At 50.0% G+C, this 20,575-nt stretch overlaps 2 protein-coding genes across 2 annotated transcripts in view; one reads left to right on the top strand and one right to left on the bottom strand.

Moving 5' to 3' along the window:
- PPFIA4 (PTPRF interacting protein alpha 4) overlaps positions 1-1,496 on the top strand; it is a 191,263-nt gene extending 189,767 nt beyond the window's left edge. The window contains 1 exon segment of the mRNA XM_032801614.1: positions 2-1,496. The gene's annotated coding sequence lies outside the window, so the exon portion shown is untranslated.
- A 966-nt stretch (positions 1,497-2,462) lies between these two features.
- Positions 2,463-18,472, bottom strand: MYOG (myogenin). The gene is made up of 3 exons (XM_032801618.2): positions 17,949-18,472; positions 12,531-12,612; positions 2,463-3,241 (listed from the first exon to the last, which is right to left on the bottom strand). The coding sequence occupies exons 1-3, from the start codon at positions 18,426-18,428 to the stop codon at positions 3,120-3,122; spliced, it is 684 nt and encodes a 227-aa protein (XP_032657509.1). The 5' UTR covers positions 18,429-18,472; the 3' UTR covers positions 2,463-3,119.
- Positions 18,473-20,575: the final 2,103 nt, after the last annotated feature.

The raw sequence follows: 20,575 nt of genomic DNA, 5'->3' as shown, positions 1-20,575 counted from the left end.
GCACATTCCCACGACCTGTACGGGTACATGCTGGCTGCCTTCCGGGACTAGGCCAGAATCCAGACCACGTTGGCTCCTCTGCTCCAAAGACCAGACGCTATAGGCCACGTGGACCGAAAAGGACTCTCGCTGCCTCCTGCTTGTACCCAACCCTGCCCCCTCCCAGTATCCTCTTGGGTGCCCCTAGATCCTGGTATCCTCTGTGGCTTTCCAGCCCTCCTCACCTGCCTCATGGACATAGGCTCCTCCAAGAGCGGTACGGGGCACCTCTCTGCTGCAGATGTGGTCAACCAGCCACACCGTGTTTCCGTCAGCAGGGCCCAGCCCTGTGTGAGGGCCAGAGATGCCTTGAGGCCGGTCTGCAAGATTTGTCCACTTTGTTTCTGTGTCTGTTTCATTTTGCTGATATAGCTGAGGGCAGCCATGCCAGGGTCTCCTCACTGCAGGCACCATGGAGCCAAGGAGCCCTCTACCCAGAGAACGAGAGCAAATCCCCCTTCCCTATAATACACGAGCCGTGGTGCCGGGCCTCGCGGCTAGGAGCTTCTGCTAGGACAGCCCGTGGGCTGGGGAAGACACTCGGCTTCAGCACCAAGCCACTGTGCTGCCTGGAGGGAAGGGGATCTGTGCTGGTGCAGACAGGGAGCTGCCCTAGGGGATGGGGTGAGAGGGGTCTGTGCTGGTGCAGAGAGGGAGCTGCTCTCGGGGATGGGGTGAGAAGGGTCTGTGCTGGTGCAGAGAGGGGGCTGCCTGTCACAGAGAGGTGAGCTTAATGACTAGGCTGGGTTACGTAGCATTTTCACGGGACGTGTACACGCTGAGGTGTGTGTGTGAGAGAGAGAGAGAGAGAAAGAGAGAGAACTGAGCTGGTGCTGACAGCACCCCTGAGGATTCGAGGCACCAAGCCGATCTGTAATGGGTTGTGAGGGGGAAGCCGGGAGCTGCCCCCATGCCTCCCTCTCCAGCCACGTACGCTCTAGAAGTGCACATGACATGTTAGATGTTCAAACACCTGATGACTTCACCACCCCCCTTTCCTGCTTGGGTGCCCAGGAAATGGCCACACCTGCCCCAGCCGTGGGTGCACCGAGAGCTCCCACCGCCTGCCCCTCTGAGGTTAGGTAGCAATTGGTGCAGGAGGTTCTTGACTTTTTCCATTTCTTCCTTGTAGGGTAGGATCTCTGTCTCCTCATGCCACTTTTGCCTTGTGTGGCCCCTGTTTCTGGTGTGGTATTTATAGATGGCTGGAATGACCTATACTCATAATGTGCTGTTTGGAAGTGCAATATCAGAGAGACTGTACAGTTCCAATGTCTTTTGGTGTATTACTTGCCTAATACAGTATTAAATATTTTTTTAATTTGAAGAGTAAGTGACCCCTTTATATCAATACCTTGTTTCTTTTGTCATATTATGGGTACTGCATGGATTCCAAGCCCTGAAACGGGGTGGGGAAAGGATGTATGTGTGTTCCAATAAACAGGATTTTAAAGCGACAGCTGGCTTGTGCTTTATTCTCCTCTGTATCCATCTCCATTGGAAGAGAACGGCCGCTCAGCCTCAACTTCACTGGGGGTCATTTAGAAGAGCCACTGAATAAAGGTGGTAGTTCTAATGCCATCAGTAGCTGTCTTCTGCCAACGGGAGGCTGATGAGCATGTCCTGAATGAAAACATCCTGGCTGGGCTCTTGGGCAGGTCCGGCTGAGAAAATCTGCCTTGCATGCACAAGAAGAGCTCCCTTGTGTCATTGCGCCTAATTGTGCGGGATGACTCCATGATTCGTTCCCACCAACGTCTTCTCTCTCCTGCTTTTGAATCTCTGCTGTGCCGATGCCACTCTTGAGAATCTACTCCCCAAAATGTTTGGTCTTTGCTGCATAACGGGGCTCTCTGCTCCCCCATGGGACTTGGAACATCAAAGCCCCAGACTCAAAACATTAACAAACCAGGAAATGCTGAGTTAAGCCTCCCCAAAAATCCCTGCAAAGAATATTAGGGTGGCAAGAACAAACAGCCCATAAACCTGGAAATTTCACAGGGCTGAGGTCAGTACAGCTTCACACACAATTCATCCTCAGCTGTGTCCCCTTTAGGGTGCCAACACCTTTCTGTAGAGCCCTTTTGGGAGTGAGCAGTATTTGACTGACCTGCAGGAACCTAATTGTAGGAATGCCCCCAATGCATTGTTAGCTTCTTTAATTGTGATATGCAACTGGAAATGAACCAGAAAAGCAGCGTAGCATGATATGTCAACCAGCAGCAATAACTCCTTCTATTAATGCAGCTCAGAGGCCACAATGAAGGACTGGATGAGGAGGAGTCTTCCTAACGGAAGCAGTTCCTCAAGGCTGGCAAGAAGCAGCCAGTCCTCCAGAGTGAGCCATACCTGAGAGAGGGCAGCGGCTCTCAGGTAACACAGAGACCCAGAAACCATTTCAAACGAGACTGCCTTTATTTAAAAAAAAATCCAAATAAGTTAGCAAAAATAACAATAAAAAAACCCATCCCGGCAACTCCACACAGCGCTCAGTAGAAAAGACCCCGATGGCCGCAATTACACAGCTCCTGCACCTGCAAAACACCAGCTGGCAAAGGAAGTTGGTCAAACAGCATCTTTAAAAAAAAAAACAAAAAAAAAACCCACACACAAACATTGGCCCCCAAAGAAACAAACTTCCACAAACAGGGAACGAAACACAAAGCCCCCGCTGGAATCCTTCCTTCTCGTGTTGCTTCTGCCCCCCTCCCTTAAGTACCACTTACAATAAATCATGTCAAAATGCTTTGATCAGTCACTTCTAGCCCTTTTTTTCAGAGAGGCTGAGAATCCATAACTCCTATTGAAGTGGGGACTCAGCACCCCTGAAAATCGGGTCACCAGCTTGTGTGTTAATGTAGGCTTCATTTTAAACAGCCGGTTTATCCTTCGTCTCTTAGCTGACCAAATGGAAACACTCTGCAATGATTAGGGAATTGGATAAGTGGCTTCACCAGTTACAGTCTATGACTTTGGACAGATAAATACATTTTCCAGTGTCTGAAGAGTTCTGGTGCCATATTTCCACCTCATTACCAGCCGGGGAAGACTCTGAAAAGCCGCAGAGGCTTCTGCCAGCCTCAGTTTTGAACCCTCTCTTCTTGGAACGTGACAGCCACATCCTCCACCGCGATGCTTTCGACAATTGAGGACAGGGAGTGGAGGTTGTGGTCTTCAGAGGACTCGTCATTTAACAAGTGATCTACGGAGAGCAAGAGAGGAAACCGAATGAAGGTGACTTTGGGGACCAAACTGCCAATGGAAGTGACTGAGGGAGACCCAAGGGGAATGGCCAGGATCCCAGCAGCTGCTGCAGCTGCAAGGAAAGGAACTAATTTGTTCAGGGCCAATGCGCTGTCCGGAAAGCGTTTGCCTTGCTCACCAAAGTGTTTCTAGCTCTGCCATGCCATGGAAGATGGGCACTTAGGGTGTGGCTCTCCCATCATTCCTTCAGGTGGGTGTTACAGGGAGTGAAACTTGGCCAGATTCACTGCCCTGCCAGAAAAGGTGACAATTCTTCCCTGCTGTGATCCCGTGTCCTCAGCCCTGAACAATTCAGAGGGGTGAGAGAAATGCCAAGCTGTGGCAGACATCATAAGCAGTTTCTGTTCCCACATGCACAGGCCTTTCTAGGGTAAGTGATGAAATATCAGAGATGGAAAAACACTCATTGGGTCATGCACACTGTGTCTCAACAGAGCTGGGTCATGAGAACAATCAGAGACTGGAGAACACTGAAATGATTAGGACTGTTTCCTCATGTCCCCTCTTATTCATCTCCTCTCAGAGGTAAAGTTTACAAAATAATTAATAATGTAGTAAAGGGAGATAATGTCTATTCACAAAAAGTTACATGAGAGCAGGGCGATGTTCAATGAAACTGAAAGGCAGCAGATTCAAAACTGCTAAAGGAAATCCTTCTTGCACTCCAGGAGTGCTCGGTGGAACTCACTGCCACAAGATCTCATTGATTCCAAAAGAGTGGCAGGATTCAGGAAAGAGTGAGACATTTATAACAAGGTTAGCATAAGCTGACCTGTAACTATGGGGGCAGGAGGAAGCTGAAAATTTTCCGTTAAATCTTCTGTCCAACAATAAATTGTGTTTTTGATTAAATGAAAAATATTCGGGTAAAGTGTCTGCTTTATGAGGAAAATTTGGGTGAGTTTTTTTTTTTTTTTTGGTTTTCCAACAAAAAATGGTAACCTGAAGATTTGCAGCAGAAAATGGTTTTTAGCTGAACATTCTTCAGTTTTCAGAATTTTTGTTTTGGTTTGTTTTTTTTCCAACAAAAAGTCCAAATTTCCCTTGGAATAAAGCGTGCATTTTTCCAGTCAGCCCCAGTCTTGAATGTATTTCGAGATGATATGAGTTAGCAGCTGGAACTAAGGAGGAACCAAAACCAGTGGAGCAGCTGCTTTCTCCATTGCCAACTGCAAGTGGGTCCCTCCATCATACAACCTGCGTCTTAAACCTATGTTGCGTCTACCCTGAATCAGTGCCATCAGAATAATGCAGCGTGATGGCCTGACAGACAGGAAAGAATATGGATAAAAAAGAACAGGGATTCTCCAGCCATCTTCCACCTAATCAGTCCTGTGTCATGGCTGGGGCCTCAGGTGTTGGGGGCAGCCCTTCTCTCTCGTTTGCTGCCTGTAGCACACAGGTTAGCCTCCTGAGGACTGAAATGCTGTAGTCTAAATTGAGTCTCAGTATAAGGATATCTGGGTGAAATGTGCTGGCTGGTGTGATGCAGGAGCTCAGATTAGAGCCTGGTCTACACTACGCGTTTATACCGAATTTAGCAAAGTTAAACTGATTTAACCCTGCACCCATCCACACAACGAAGCCCTTTATATCAATATAAAGGGCTCTTAAAACCTATTTCTGTACTCCTCCCCAACGAGGGGAGTTGCACTGAAATCGGTACTGCCATGTCGGATTAGGGTTAGTGTGGCCGCAATTTGACGGTATTTGCCTCTGGGTGGCATCCCACAGTGCACCATTGTGACTGCTCTGGAAAGCAATCTGAACTCAGATGCACTGGCCAGATAGACAAGAAAAGCCCCGCGAACTTTTGAATTTCATTTCCTGTTTGGCCAGCGTGGAGAGCTCACCAGGACAAGTGACCACGCAGAGCTCATCAGCACAGGTAACAATGCAGTATCCTGAGAATCAAAAAAGAGCTCCAGCATGGACCGCGCGGGAGGTACTGGATCTGATCGCTGTATGGGGAGAGGATTCGATGCTAACAGAACTCGGTTCCAAAAGACAAAATGAAAAAACATTTGAAAAAATTTCCAAGGCCATGATGCAGAGAGGCCACACCAGGGACTCAGTACAGTGCCATGTGAAAGTTAAGGAGCTCAGACAAACCTCCCAGAAAACCAAAGAAGCAGACGGAAGGTCCGGGGCAGGGCCGAAAACATGCCGCTTCTACGCTGAGCTGCATGCAATTCTAGGGGGGTCCGCCACCACCCCCACCCCTGTCCGTGGATTCCGAGGTGGGGGTGGTAATCTCAGCCATGGCTGAGGATTCTGCGGACGGGGAAGATGATGAGAGGAGGAAGAGGAGGACGAGCTTGCAGAGAGCACACAGCACTCCATTCTCCCCAACAGCCAGGAGCTTTTTCTCACCAGACGGAATTACCCTCCCAGCCCCCAAGCCACTAGCCCAGACAATGAAGCCATGGAAGGACCTCTGGTGAGTGTACCTTGTAAATATAAAACATGGTTTAAAAGCAAGTGTTTTTTAATGATTAATTTGCCCTGAGGACTTGGGATGCATTCGCGGCCAGTACAGTTATTGGAAAAGTCTGTTAACATGTCTGGGGATGGAGCGGAAATCCTCCAGGGACATCTCCATGAAGCTCTCCTGGAGGTACTCCAAAAGCCTTTGCAGAAGGTTTCTGGGCAGGGCAGCCTTATTCCGTCCTCCATGGTAGGACACTTGACCACGCCATGCATGTAGCAAGTAATCTGGTATCATTGCATGACAAAGCCTAGCTGCGTATGGTCCCGGTGATTGCTGGCATTCAAGCAACATCTTTCTTTATCTCGCTGTGTTATCCTCAGGAGAGTGATATCGTTCATGGTAACCTGGTTGAAATTCAGGAATTTAATTAAGGGGACGAGATGGCCATTCCTACTGGGCTGTTTGCCTGTTGCTTAAAAGAAATCCTTCCTTGCAGGTAGCCAAGCAGGGGGGAGGGGAGGGAGGGGTATGGCGCTGAGCTTTTTCGCGTTTGGCTAGCAGGGATCTTCCCTGCTACCAGCCACGCGGTTGGGGGAAGGGGTGTTTTAGCAGTGATCTTCCATGATACCAGCCACAAGTGGGGGGGGAGGGGTAAAGCGATCATCCCAGAGAATTGGATGGGGGGGTGGTTTCTGCTGCTGCATGTTAACAGGAAAGAAGCAGCACTGAACGGGATTTGCTTGGTATTTGGGAAAGGAGGGCACTGTGTATATGAAGGCTGCAGAAGCCGAAAGACAATGGCTTACCATGGCCGCATGCAAGCTGAATTCTGCTGCCCGGACCTGCGTCTGTGAGATCTCTAACACCAGAGCCGCAGGCACTCAATATTAAGATGCAAAATGCGACCTTGTAGTGAAATCACATGTGCTATGTAAGGTGAATAGTGTTGTTCACCGTGAAAGAGTATAACCATTGTTCTGTAAAATGTATCTTTTTAAATACTTCTCTCCCTTTTTTCCCTCCCTCATGCAGCTGCAAATTTTTCAAGCCTCCCTACTCCATCCCGAAGGCTATCTCAGATAAGGTGGTGGAAAAAAAAACGCGAGACGAAATGTTCTCGGAAATCATGGAAGTGACCCGCAATGAAAGAGCTCATCTGAATGAGTGGAAGGACGTGGTATCAAATTACAGAAAAGATGCCAGTGAACATGAGGACAGGAGGGACGCAACGAGAGGAGAGAGGACAAACGTGAAGAGGAGAGACGCTCGAGATGAAAGGTGGCAGCAGGAAGATCAGAGGTGTAGGCAGGTATGATCAGCGGTGCTGGGCAACGCTGGGGCTGCTGCGTGATCAAACTGACATCCTCCGACGTCTGGTGGAGCTTCAGGAACAGCAGCAGGATCACAGAGTGCCGCTGCAGCCCCTGTGTAACCACCCTCACCCCTCACCATGTTCCATTATCTTCCTCACCCAGACGTGTAAATGCTGTGGGGGAGGCTCGTGCACCCACCCACTCCACCCCAGTGGACAGCCCAACCAAAAGGCTGTCATTACTTTGAAATTTTTTTAGTGGCCTTTTCCTTCCCTCCTATCCTCCTCCCAAACCCCACCCGGAGCTACCTTGTCAGTTCTCTCCCTCTTTTTATAATGAATTAATAAAGAATACATGATTTTTAAACATAGTGACTTTATTTCCTTAGAAATCAAGCTGTAATCGAAGGGAGAGGGTGTGGTTGGCTTACAGGAATGAGTCAATCAAGGGGGGGGGTTCATCAAGGGGAAACAAAACACAGCAGTCACACCAGTACCCCTGGCCCGTGATGAAACTTATTTTTCAAAGGCTTCTCTGATGCGCACCACTCCTGGTGTGCTCTTCTAATCGCCTGGTGTCTGGCTGCGCGTAATCAGCGGCAGGTGATTTTGCCTCAGCCTCCCACCCTGCCATAAAAGTCCCCCTTACTCTCACAGAGATTGTGGAGCACACAGCAAGCAGTCAATAACAAACGGGACATTGGTTTGGCTGAGGCCTCTGAGCGAGTCAGAATTATGCGCAACATTGCGCCTTTGAACAGCCAAATGCACATTCTAATGAACCATTCTGCACTTGCTCAACCTGTGTTGAAGATACTCCTGACTAGGTTCCAGGCTAGTCCTGTTATGGCTTCATGAGCCATGGCATCAAGGGGTAGGCTGGGTCCCCCAGGATAAAACTACAGGCATTTCAACCATTCCCAACTGTTATTTTCTGGTCTGGAAAGTAATTCCCTGCTGCAGCCCATTTAAACAGAGAGAGTGTCTACAAGACGGGATTATGCCAATTTACATAAACTTTTATAAAAACAGATTGTATAAAGTGAGTGCGCGGCCACACTAAGCATATAATTCAGCGGTGTGCATCATGTCAAGGCTAGCGTTGATTCCGGAGCGTTGCACTGTGGGTAGCTTTCCATAGCTATCCCATAGTTCCGCAGTCTCCCCCCCTTAGAATTCTGGGTTGAGAGCCCAGTGGCTGATGGGGCAAAAATCATTGTCGCGGGTGGTTCTGGGTAAATGTCATCAGTCATTCCTTCCTCCGGGAAAGCAACGGCAGACAATCATTTTGCGCCCTTTTTCCTGGATTGCCCTGGCAGATGCCATAGCACGGCAACCATGGAGCCCGTTCAGCTTTTTTTTTTTTTTTTTTTTTTACAGTCACCGTATGTGTACTGGATGCCGTGACAGAGGCGATACTCCAGCGCTACACAGCAGCATTCATTTGCTTTTGCATGATAGCAGAGACGGTTATCAGTCGTTCTGTACCATCTGCTGCCGGTAAATTGGCAATGAGATGACGGTTATCTGTCCCTCTGTACTGTCTGCTGCTATCATGGGTGCCCCTGGCTGAGATCGGCCGGGGGCGCAAAAGCAAAACTGGGAATGACTCCCCGAGTCAATCCCTCCTTTATGGTTTCTAAAAATAGAGTCAGTCCTGCCTAGAATATGGGGCAAGTGTACTAGAGAACCAGTGTATCAGAGAGCACAGCTGCTCCGTGTCAGATCCTGCAGAAATGATGAGCTACATGCCATTCACGGGGGGTGCCCCTGCAACAACCCCACCCGTTGCTTCCCTCCTCCCCCAACCTTCCTGGGCTACCGTGGCAGTGTCCCCCCCATTTGTGTCATGAAGTTATAAAGAATGCAGGAATAAAAACAGTGACTTGTTAGTGAGATAAAATGAGGGGGAGGCAGCCTCCCGGGGCTATGACAGTCCAGGCAGGACATTAAGCGGTGCAGGGGAGAGGAGCCAGCATCCCACTGCTATGATAGTCCAGGCAGTACAGAATCTTTTCTTTACACATGAAAAGGAGGGGGCTGATGAAGCTCAGCCCCCAGTTGCTATGATGAAGACGGTTACCAGCCGTTCTGTCCATCTACTGGAGTGACCAGGGAATCATTCCTATTTTTACCCAGGCACCCCCCGGCAGCCCTCACCTCAGGCCAGCCAGGAGCAGCAGTTATCAAGCATTGAGCACTCATGGTGATAACGGACCGTTACAGTCCTACTGCACCATCTGCCACCTGGGAGGGAGAGGAGCGGATACTGCGCTTCACTGCTGCAGCATCGCGTCTACCAGCAGCATTCAGTAGACATAGGGTGACATTGAAAGAAGTCAAGAAACGATTTCTTTCCCCTTTCTTTCACGTGGGGGGGGGGGAGTAAATTGAGGAGCTATTCCCTGAACCACGCCGGACAATGTGTTTGAACCCTACAGGCATTGGGAGCTCAGCCAAGAATGCAAATACTTTTCGGAGACTGCTGTGGACTGTGGGATAGCTGGAGTCCTCAGTACCCCCTCCCTCCATGAGCGTCCATTTGAGTCTCTGGCTTCCCGTTACGCTTGTCACGCAGCACTGTGTAGCCTGGAGATTTTTTTTTCAAACGCTTTGGCATTTCGTCTTCTGTAACGGAGCTTTGATAGAACAGATTTGTTTCCCCATACAGCGATCAGATCCAGTATCTCCTGTACGGTCCATGCTGGAGCTCTTTTTTTGGATTTGGGACTGCATTGCCACCCGTGCTGATCAGAGCTCCACGCTGGGCAAACAGGAAATGAAAATCAAAATTTCGCGGGGCTTTTCCTGTTTACCTGGCCACAGCATCCGAGTTCAGATTGCTGTCCAGAGCGGTCACAGTGGTGCACTGTGGGATACCGCCCGGAGGCCAATACCGTCGATTTGCGGCCACACTAACCCTAATCCGATATGGTAATACCGATTTTAGCGCTACTCCTCTCGTTGGGAGGAGTACAGAAACCGATTTAAAGAGCCCTTTATATCGATATAAAGGGCCTCGTAGTGTGGACGGGTACAGCGTTAAATCGGTTTAACGCTGCTAAAATTGGTTTAACGCGTAGTGTAGACCAGGCCACAGAGTAATGTTTCCTGAAGACGCAAGCGTCTTGAACTCTTCCTGGCTATCCACGTGGATGTTGGTGAAATGTCCCTTGTGATCCACCAGTGCTTGCAGCACCATGGAAAAAGTACCTCCTTGCGGTTATGTACTGGGTGCCCTGGCTTACGCATGCGAAAGTTTTGTTGCCACTGGCGAATCATCCCAAACCTGCAAAACTATGCGGTCCCACCAGTCTGTGCTTGTTTCCCGGGCCCAAAATCGGCATTCAATGGCTAGAACCTATCCCTATTACCAGCAGGATCTCCAAAGCGCAGGGGCCCCGCGGTTTGAGAGAATTCTGTGTCCATGTCCTCATCACTCTCGTTCGCCACTTCTGTCGTAGCCCCGCCTCCTCCTGGCTTTGCAGGTCCTGGTTTCAGCATAGACTGCACGAAAATGGGCGAGGTGTTTACAACGTCCACAATTGCGGTCTTGATCTGAGCAGGGTCCATGCTTGCTGTGCTATGGCATTTGCACAGTTCACCCAGGAAAAAAGGCGCGAAACGGTTGTCTGCTGCTTTCACGGAGGGAGGGGTGAGACTGTACCCAGAACTACCCGCGACAATGTTTTTTGCCCCATCAGGCACTGTGATCTCAACCCAGAATTCCAAGGGGTGGGGGAGATTGCGGGAACTATGGGATAGCTATGGGATAGCTACCCACAGTGTAACGCTCCGGAAATCGACACTAGCCGCGGTACATGGATGCACACCGCCGAATTAATGTGTTTAGTGTGGCTGTGTGCACTCGACTTTATACAATCTGGTTTAAAAAAATGGTTTATGTAAAATCGGTATAATCCCGTAGTGTAGACATACCCTAGGATGTTCTCTTCGTGCCTTAAATGCTCTAAACCCCTCAAAGAAAGGATGAAGTTCAGCTCAGGCATTACAGCTGGGGTGAAAATAGCCTGCTGTGCCCAGAAGGGGAAACCTGCAATGCAGTGATGCTGAACAAGGCTTAGGGTACATCTCACAGCAAAAAAAGGCCCATGGCAGGGAGTCTTAGGGTCCATTGACTTAGGCTCATGCTGCAGGGCTAAAAATAGCAGTGTAGATATTTGAGCTCAGGCTGGAGCCTGGGCTCTGAGACCCAGAAAAGGGGGAGGGACTCAGAGCCTAGCTCAAGTTAGTTGATCTGGCTCTGAGATTCACTGCCATGGTGGGGGGAGGGGGGTATTGTGCTGTGTAGACATGCCCTTAGTGGGGACAGGGGACATCAAGCCTGACATGAGTTTGCAATGTCTGGATCCTTTTGCGGTGCAGAAGAAAGGCCAGTGTAATTCTAGGCATGTGCAGAGGTATCTGCTCCTGATTCTCAAATCGCTGAAGAGGCAGCAAAGGGGCAGGCTAGCTCCACAGGTAATATCCCTCCAGAAGAGAAGTAACACCTGGATTTTCCTGAACTCAGAGGGATAGCTCAGTGGTTTGAGCATTAGCCTGCTAAACCCAGGGTTGTGAGCTCAATCCTTGAGGGGGGCATTTAGGGATCTGGGACTAAAATCAGTCTGGGGATTGGTCCTGCTTTGAGTAGGGGGTTGGAACTAGATAACCTTCTGAGGTCCCTTCCAACCCTGATATTCTATGATTCAAAGAGCATCTGAAGTCTCATCTCTCAGAATAACAAAAGCCAGAAGGATGATAAAAAAGGAACCAAGAACCCTTTCTCCTTGCCTAGAGAAAAATCCCTCTGGGGTCTGGGAAAACTTTCCTAAGGACCACCCGTGGCCCCTGCGTGTCCTCCTTCCACTTGGGGACATTCCCCCACCACCACAACACTCCTCCCACCCTATCTACTGAGGCTTCTGGAGGAGGTGGTCTAGTACCAGGCCCACTCCCATCCTTCAATTGCCATAGCAACAGGACTTGAAATGCTGCCGCCTGGGCCATTCTCACGCCTGGCCAGGCGGGCAGTGCTTGTAGACCCCTGAGGAGGCTCTGGGGAGATGAGCCTTTGGGTACACAACCTATTGGTTGATAAAGGGTCTGGGTCCTGCTACTCCACCAAAAGGATAGCAGGGCATCAGCTGCCCCTGGCTCAGAAGATGCTGCAATGGGGATCTGAGGATTAACTAGGCAGCCATGTGCCTCCTGGATATCTGGAAGAACCATCTGGACACCCCTTGAAAACAATGGAGTGGGGATGATGGCCTCTGCGACCCACCAAAAAGGCAAGGCAATGGGGAGATGGGGCCTGTTGGGAAGAGAGGAGGTTATGGGAGAAGGGGATAGGGAGGCGTTATGGAGGGAGCTGTGTCCCGAAAGCTCAGAGAATTTGGATAAACACCCAGTTCTCTGAGCTGAACTCTTCATCCCAGAAGCACTGGGGCCAAGAGGCCAGTCTGGGGTATGTGCTCTGCTTACCCCCAGGGTGACTGCTGAACTCCAGTTGAGTGCTCCACTCTGGGCTGCAGGAGGCGCTGTTGGACCCACACTCACTGGCCACCTGTAATTAGGAGGAGACAATCACTGTTAGGGTTACTCATGCCAAGAGCTCTACCTTCACACTGGGTCAGCTCCTGGGGTCATCTCCCGGGTGTGCTCTGAAATGCTCTACTCAGTTGGCCTAGATGGGCCTAGCTCACCTCTCCCTCAATCCCAGTGAGAAAAGCGAACCTGTTTTAAAAATCATCTTCAGTCCATGTGGAAACACACGGCCACTGTCTCCAACCTACTCAGAGTGAGAAGTCCTATGCTTTAAATATTAATTAAGAATCCAAGCAATGAGCTCCCAAGATGGATTCTGTGAGACCCATGGGCAAGTGGCAGCTCAGATCATCAATGGCTGTTTTGTGCTCATGGGAGCTGAGAGTGTATGAGGATTAGGGAATTGTTGTTCTACCTTAACAGGTCCTGTAATGGTCTAGCTCAGTCCTTAGGAATATTTTTGTCCCCTGGAGCTCATGACAGAATCTCCATTCCTGGGATTCAAGAAATAAAGGGACAGTAAATTGGACCCCGACAGGATCAGCTGCTGTGAAGGACAATAGGAGCTTAAACTCTTGTGAGTCTTTCTACACATCTCTGTAGGGCCAATTGTTAACACGCCTGGAGTTGGGAATTTCTCTCCTGGGAAGGAGGCAGAGACCCCAGCAGATGGACCAAAGACAAGGGGAGCAAAGAGAAGGTTTGAGGAGCACGAACGCAGTGTGAGAAGAAATAGGGGCGCTGGGGAAAAGCTCCTGAGAAGACGTGTGAGCAGGGAAACGCACCTTGGCCCATGGAAGGAGAAGTGTGAAGTGGGATACTGAATATGGCAGAAACTGGAATGGAAGCAAGAGCAAATGAAGGGAAAGGGAAGGGCCACCCTCACTGGAGCTGGGACATGTTGTAGCACCTAGTGCCACGACTTCCCCTGTCCTACTGGCATGGTTCTGCACACGTCAGCTGCCTCACAGCCTTGCCTTGGATACTCAGCACCTCTCGCAGCTGTGTGCTCCAGCTCTTTCCTGGGCACACCCACAACCCGCCAAGTGGCATCTCAGCTGGTAATGGCTCCTCCCAGCTCCTCTCTGAAACCACAGTGCGGGGAGCTGAACCGTGCTGAGATCCAAATGGGGCCATACTGGGGACAACTGCTCAGATAAGAGTTCTAGTTTGGAGCCGTTACACCACCTCCTGGCAAACACTCATTGCATATAAACAGACCTGTCACCTAGACTCCTAGGCACTTTTGTAGGGGAGACTGGGGGATAACAGAAAATGCCATTGGGTAGGGCTACACTGCAATTGGAGGTTATGCAACAGCAATCCCCACTCCTTAGCCCCCATTGGGCTGGTCTTCACTAGAGTTTTTTACGTGGAGTTAACTGAGTGCTAACTGACTTGTAATATTTAACACAGCTGTAAAGGCTGGGATAAACCAATTACATGTTTGATCAAAGCTACAAACACCACAGGGATTAGCCTAGGGTTGCTTCTCCACTAGGTGGATCACGACTCCAGGGAGGAAGGGAGTGTCAAAACAGGCAATCAGGGGCCCAAGGGGCATTGAAAATGTTATTACAATCTCTAAGCAAAGAAAATCTTGCTCCCTCACTGCTGATGTTTCAAGGTCAAGTACTGTCTGCCACCCTCTCAAGAGTCCCGCAAAAGTACATTCTATAGGCATAGCATTGACACATTAGTTACTCTTGCCTTGCAAACGTAAGGGGGCCGCAAATATTTCACTTCAGAGAATGGGTTACCAACCTGAAAAGGTTGAGAAACACTGCTCTAGGGTGAAGATTAAATGTAGCCTGACACAAAAGTGGCGGGGGGGGACGGTGTCCACACAAGCCTTTTTTATTTCTTGAGATAATTGGCAATTCTTTAACTCCAGGTAAAAAGTCTAGTGAAGACATATACCCCTTTTCTCTTCTCACACATTAAACAGGGAAACAGTGCACAAAATCACTGGCATTTATACAGACTGATCTGCTCCCCTGGGTTGCGAGAAGCTGTCTTCACTGCAAAAAGAGGTATGTTTTTTGTCAAGATGACTAGCTTGAGAGAGCGATCTTGATGTAAAATCCTGGTGTAGATAGGACACTGTAGTTTTCACTTGGATGAAGCAAGTTTTGGTAAAACCCAGGAAGGGGAGAAAGGCTATAGATTGATCTCATCTAGCTATATGGAGGTAAAAGCTACTTTTGCCTTGTCTCCACAACATTTTTACATCAATGTAACCAGCTTGAAATAAAAATGCACCAATGCTTTGTAGTGAAGATATCACCTGCATTTGGAAAGACATTATTGTTTAACAGAATCAAAGATATTAGTGAATCAAAATTCATCTTCTCTTGTATTTTGTTTTTCTGTGATGATTTACATCATTCCAATTATCCAGTAAGTTAACCCACAAGCATGATCTGGTTGAAAAATGGTAAGTATTGTCCTGGAAAAAAATGAAAACTTTGCCATGGGTTTTTTTTGAAAATTATTTTTCTATTAAGTGAATTGAAATGTATAATGCTTGTTTTGTTTCAGAGAGAAAAGGTGGGTGACATAATAGCTTTTATTGGCCCAACTTCAGTTGGTGAAAGAGGCAAGCTTTCGAGCTACAGAGTACTCTTCTTCAGTTCTGTTTCATGTTTAATTGAATATGTCCATTTTGTATGGGCTTTTCATTTCCTTGGTTTTTGTTTGTTTTATCCCCAGGGAAAAGGGAGAGAAATGAAAAATCTGGAGAAAAAACTAAAAAACCCAAAAAACAATTTAAAATGTCAGTTCATAACGAAACTGTGAATTTTTCAGTTTGACTTTTGTCCAAAAATAGAAAAATGTCATGGAAATGATTTTTTGTCACAAAAATGTTAGATTTTACATTATACACTTAAAGTAAATGCTTTTGATAAGTCCTACCAAGGAGTTGGGAGGAGGAGAAGAGGTAAGGAGGCTAAAATAGGTTAAAGAAAAGTAAGTAGACCTGATAGTTTAAAATAGCACTTGCCTGGTTCAGGTTGTTTTGGTAGCAAATTCCAACTGAGCATACTTTTTAGTTTTCACGCCTTTGTTCCTATAACTTTGCCTCATCTGGTTGTTTACGTGTAGAGATTTTTCTTAATTTTGATCATTATAATGAAAGAAAAGCAATGAAACAAGAAACACAGCCAGAGCTGCGCCTCGGGAACTGTGATCCATAGAGCATGGGCAGCGAGATATTGCAAACGAAGAGCTCCTCCGGTGAGGTCCTGAACATCCTCAGCTCCTGTTGACCACAATAGGAATGTGAAGGGTGCTGAGTACCTCACAGGAATCAGCCCAGAATGCATTGCAGTCTTTCACATTTCCTAAAATGTGCAAAAAAGTTATGGAAGTTTTGCAGTATTAACTCTTACATTTTTATCAGGAGTCTCATGATAGTCAGTATTCTTCTTAAATCTCCAGCTCCTGAAGTCAAGTGATTACATGGCTATATCAGCTGTCTTTTTTTTTGTTGTTTTAAAGTTTCTAGCCCCAGCGGTTGCAGAGAAAAGCTTGACTGGAGTGTAACTCTAGTGGTTGAGAAACCAGGGGGCAAATAAAAAGAACCCACTTGTATTATCTTTTAAAAATCTCATCATTTTTAAGACCGTCTTGTGGTGGTGGTGGGTACTGACCAGGGCTGGGCAAAGAATGGATTTTTCAGCTTACTGGCAATTCCAAAACATTTAAAAAATAAAATTGTCTTTGGTCAATCTGAAAACAAATGTTTTCAATTTTTTTAGGAGAACTGAAAAGTACAACAAAATATTCAACGTGAAACAAAAAAATGGACCCAGCTCTAGCCCTGACTTATGAGTTTTGAATGTGTACGGTTGGCAGTTCTGGTTCTGAGACTCCGGGTTGGGCCTGGATGCCCCTTGTGGCACTTGATGGGCGCACAGAATAAAACAAATGTGCTAAATAGGTGGCCTCTTTCCCAGACACACCCACGTCCTTTTGCCCTCTCCTTTGCACACGCACAGGGGCTTGCCACTCAAGTGCCATCTGCTGCAAAGACAGTTCTAGGTGCCAATTGCACTTGCTGAAAGGATGTGCAGACATTTGCTCTTAGCACGCCTGGCTCAGGGGCCTTTCTATGAGACTAGCAGAGGAAGTTAACTTTTTTTTATTGCCTAGAGCATTTACTGCCCAAATATTATGATCCAATATATACAGCATGTACCAGATTCTCCATTACACGGCATCTGCTCTAGCCACACAGGATCCAGGCCCAAGGCCGTTTTGACAGAGCAGAGCAAAGCAGTGAGGACATACTAGTGAATCTGCCCTGATGCATACACCCGCAGGAAGACATCCTATGCACAATATAGCGACTCTTTTCTGGGCAATGCCATCGTGCAGGGACTGTGTCTTGTTACAGTCTAAGCCTTTGTGAAAGGGGAAAGGACAGCGCTTGCCCATGCAGAGAGGCGCATCTCAAGATCCCCCTTGGTTTGCTTGTTGGCATTATCAGCAGCCATGAGTTGTACCTGAGCTTGACCTAAGGAGGAGCCTGGGGGGTTCTTGTGGAAGGGGTTATAAGGCATAGCAGGCATTTAATACTGAAGAGTAAAACCGCTTTGCACCCTGTGCCCATATGGCTGCTCACACTGACCAAGGGATTGTCACCCACTTTCTTGACTGGGCTCCACATGCCCCTTTCTGGGTCACTTTTGCCAGCCCATTTTCAGATATCACCAGCCTCCGCTGTCAGCCCTTCTAGTCCACCTTCCCCTGGACTAGGAGGCAGGAGGTGCAAATGCACTCTCCATGGCTGGAAAGTGGTGGTTGCTCTGCTCCATCTCTATGGGCCGGGGTTGGCTATGGAAGCTGCGGTCTCTCTATGGGCAGGGGCTGGCTATGGAAGCTGCGGTCTCTCTATCGGCGGGGGCTGGCTATGGAAGCTGCGGTCTCTCTATGGGCGGGGGCTGGCTATGGAAGCTGCGGTCTCCCTGGGCAGGGGCCGGCTATGAAAGCTGCAGTCTCTCTATGGGTGGGAGCCGGCTATGGAAGCTGCGGTCTCTCTATGGGCAGGGGCTGGCTATGGAAGCTGCGGTCTCTCTATGGGCGGGGGCCGGCCATGGAAGCCGCGGTCTCTCTATGGGCAGGGGCCGGCTATGGAAACTGCGGTCTCCCTGGGCGGGGGCTGGTTGTGAAAGCTGTGGTCTTTCTATGGGCGGGGGCCAGCTATAGAAGCTGCGATCTCTCTGGGCGGGGGCCGGCTGTGGAAGCTGCGGTTTCTCTATGGATGAGGGCTGGCTATGGAAGCTGCGATCTCCTTGGGTGGGGGCCGCCTCTGGAAGCAGCAGCTCCCTGGGTGGGCTGATGGGCACTTACCCCTGGCTGCGAGGCAGTGCTGCAGTAACGTAGGTCCCTCTGCTCCCGCTCCTGCTGGTTGAGGGTGCTGAGCAGGCTCTGCAGGCGCTCAATGTACTGGATGGCGCTGCGCAGGATCTCCACCTTGGGCAGCCGCTGGTTGGGGTTCAGTAATGTGCTCCGTTTCAGGGCCTCGAATGCCTCGTTCACCTTTTTTAACCTCCGCTTCTCCCGCAGGGTGGCGGCGCGGCGCCGGTCGATGGAGACCGTTTTCCTTTTGCAGATCTTGCATGCCCAGGGCAGACACTGGCCGGGGCAGTGCTCAGGCAGGGGAGAGCCCTTCTCCTCCAGCCCCGTCCTGCCCTCAGGACACAGCCCCAGGCCCGGCCGTTCCTGGTATGCCCCCTGGTCGTAGCCCTGCAAACGGGAGCTCAAATAGTTTTCACCATCGTAAAATCTCTGGTCTGGAAAGAAGTAAGGGCTGGTCTCAAAGAGCTCCATGGGCAAGTGGCTGGCGGGGAGCAGCCTCCTCAGAGTGTGCAGCTGAGCAGTGGCTGCTCTGTCTCCTAACACCAACTGTTTGGTGGCATTTAAACCCTGGCGCTGGCATTAAATCACAGAGATAAATATAGAAAAACCTAAAGGAAACCTGAGCCTGCCCTAAGCTGCTGCCTCACATCAAAACTTGTCCATCTGATTTCATGTACTCTCCCTGCAGGGATTAGGCTGCCTGGGGCTGCACTGCGTCTGGGGAGTGACGGGGGGGCTGGCATGTGTTGGACAGCGGCTCGGCCACCTCGCAAACAACGGCCTTGTTTGAGTCCTTCTCATTTCTTCTCTTTCCAGCGATACTGATGATCAGGCTGGGCCCGGGCCTGGCAGCTCCACACTGCATTCCTGCATCATCTGCTGCCTTCAGTTACTGCTCCCAGCCAGGGACAGGGCCAGCGCCTCACAGCATGGCCCAGGGCCGGGCCCAGCCTGTACTGAGGAGAAAGGCCAGCTCAGCTCCCAGCTCTGACAGGGGCGGCCCTCAGGGTGTCTCTCACACACCAGACCCTGCCCACACCACAGGCTTGCGCTGCCCCTGCCCTCACACTCTGCTCTGCCCCAAACCGCAGGCCTGTTCTGCCTGGAGCCTCATACACTCTGCTCCTCCTCTCACATCCCGCCCCACTCTGCCCCTCTGGTCATGCCCCACCGTACCCCTCCCCTCACACCCTGCACTCTGCCTTGACCCTCACACTCTGTCCCTCCCCTCATTGCCCACCCCACTCTGCCCCTCCACTCATATCCCACCCTTCCCCTCACGCCCCACTCTGCCTGGAGTCTCACACACTCTGCCCCTCCCTTCACACCCTGCCCCACTCTTCCCCTCCCCTCATGCCTCGCTCAGCCCCTCCCCACCTGCTCCACTCATCACCTCTCCCCTGCTCTGCTCCTCCTCTTCTCCCCTCATGCACTGCCCATCCCCTCACCCACTTACCAGTCAGATTGCCCACTCTGACACATTGCTCACTGTGCCCCTTGTCCCACCAGTCTCTGCTTGTCACGTTGCCCCTCAGCCTGTCCCACCTCTCTGTCTCTGCCCCCTGGTCCCCCCATCCTTTCACCTGCTCTTTCTCTGACTCACTGCTGTGTCTGACACTCCAACCCACCCTCTCACCAGCCTGGCTGGTCTCTTGACTTTGGGCTTCGTCCTGCAATTCTTCCCACACCCAGAACTCCCAGTGCAGCCAGAAGGTGTGACAGGAATGTACGTGAGGGATCGAACCTTTGGTTTGTACCAAACACAGCACATGCTTTGATCTCTCTGCAGCCCAGCTCCCTCTCGGAGCATCACCTTTCCTGGTGCCAGGCTAGAACCCTCTCTGGTGCTCATACTCATCTTCTTCCCTCCCTGTCACAGCTACCCATCCATCCTATTACATACCCACCTATTTATCCCTGCCAATCCTCATCCCTCCCTCCAGCCCCATACATACTTATCCATCCATCCCCCTGCACACGCATCTCTCCCTCCTCACCCTCATCCCTCCAGCCATCTCCCTACACACCCATCCCTCCCTCCTCACTCACCCATCCATCCATCCACCCCTGTACACCCATCCCTCCCTCCTCACACTCATCCATCCTTCCCCCTACACACCCATCCATCAGTCCATCCATCCATCAGTCCATCCATCCATCCCTGCCAATCCTCATCCCTCCCTCCATCCTCAAACACACTTATCCAGCCAGCTTCCGATACACCCATCCCTCCCTCCTCACGCTCATCCATCCATCCATCCCCTTCCACACCCATCCATCCATCCATTCCTGCCAATACTCATCCTTCCCTCCATCCCCATATACACTTATCCAGCCAGCTTCCTATACACCCATCCCTCCCTCCTCACGCTCACCCCTTCCACACTCATCCATCCTTCCATCCCCTTCCACACTCATCCATCCATTCATTCCTGCCAATACTCATCCTTCCCTCCATCCCCATATACACTTACCCAGCCAGCCTCCTACACACCCATCCCTTCCTCCTCAAACTCATCCATCCATCCCTCCTCACACTCACCCATCCATCCACCCATCCCTCCCTCCTCACACTCATCCATCCATCCCTGCCAATACTCATCCCTCCCTCCAGTCCC

This window comes from Chelonoidis abingdonii, chromosome 4 (assembly GCF_003597395.2).
Source record: "Chelonoidis abingdonii isolate Lonesome George chromosome 4, CheloAbing_2.0, whole genome shotgun sequence".
In the NCBI taxonomy this organism is placed as follows: domain Eukaryota; kingdom Metazoa; phylum Chordata; order Testudines; family Testudinidae; genus Chelonoidis; species Chelonoidis abingdonii.
This window is presented reverse-complemented; position numbering and strand designations above follow the sequence as displayed.

Bases quoted from the DNA above. Each gene is read 5' to 3' on its own strand.
- MYOG (XM_032801618.2), bottom strand. From the start codon at position 18,428: ATGGAGCTCTTTGAGACCAGCCCTTACTTCTTTCCAGACCAGAGATTT. The intron at 12,613-17,948 runs GTAAGTGCCCAT...TCCTAATTACAG, and splicing joins GCACTGCCTCGCAGCCAGGG to GTGGCCAGTGAGTGTGGGTC. The intron at 3,242-12,530 runs GTAAGCAGAGCA...TGCTCTCCGTAG, and splicing joins GTTCAGCAGTCACCCTGGGG to ATCACTTGTTAAATGACGAG.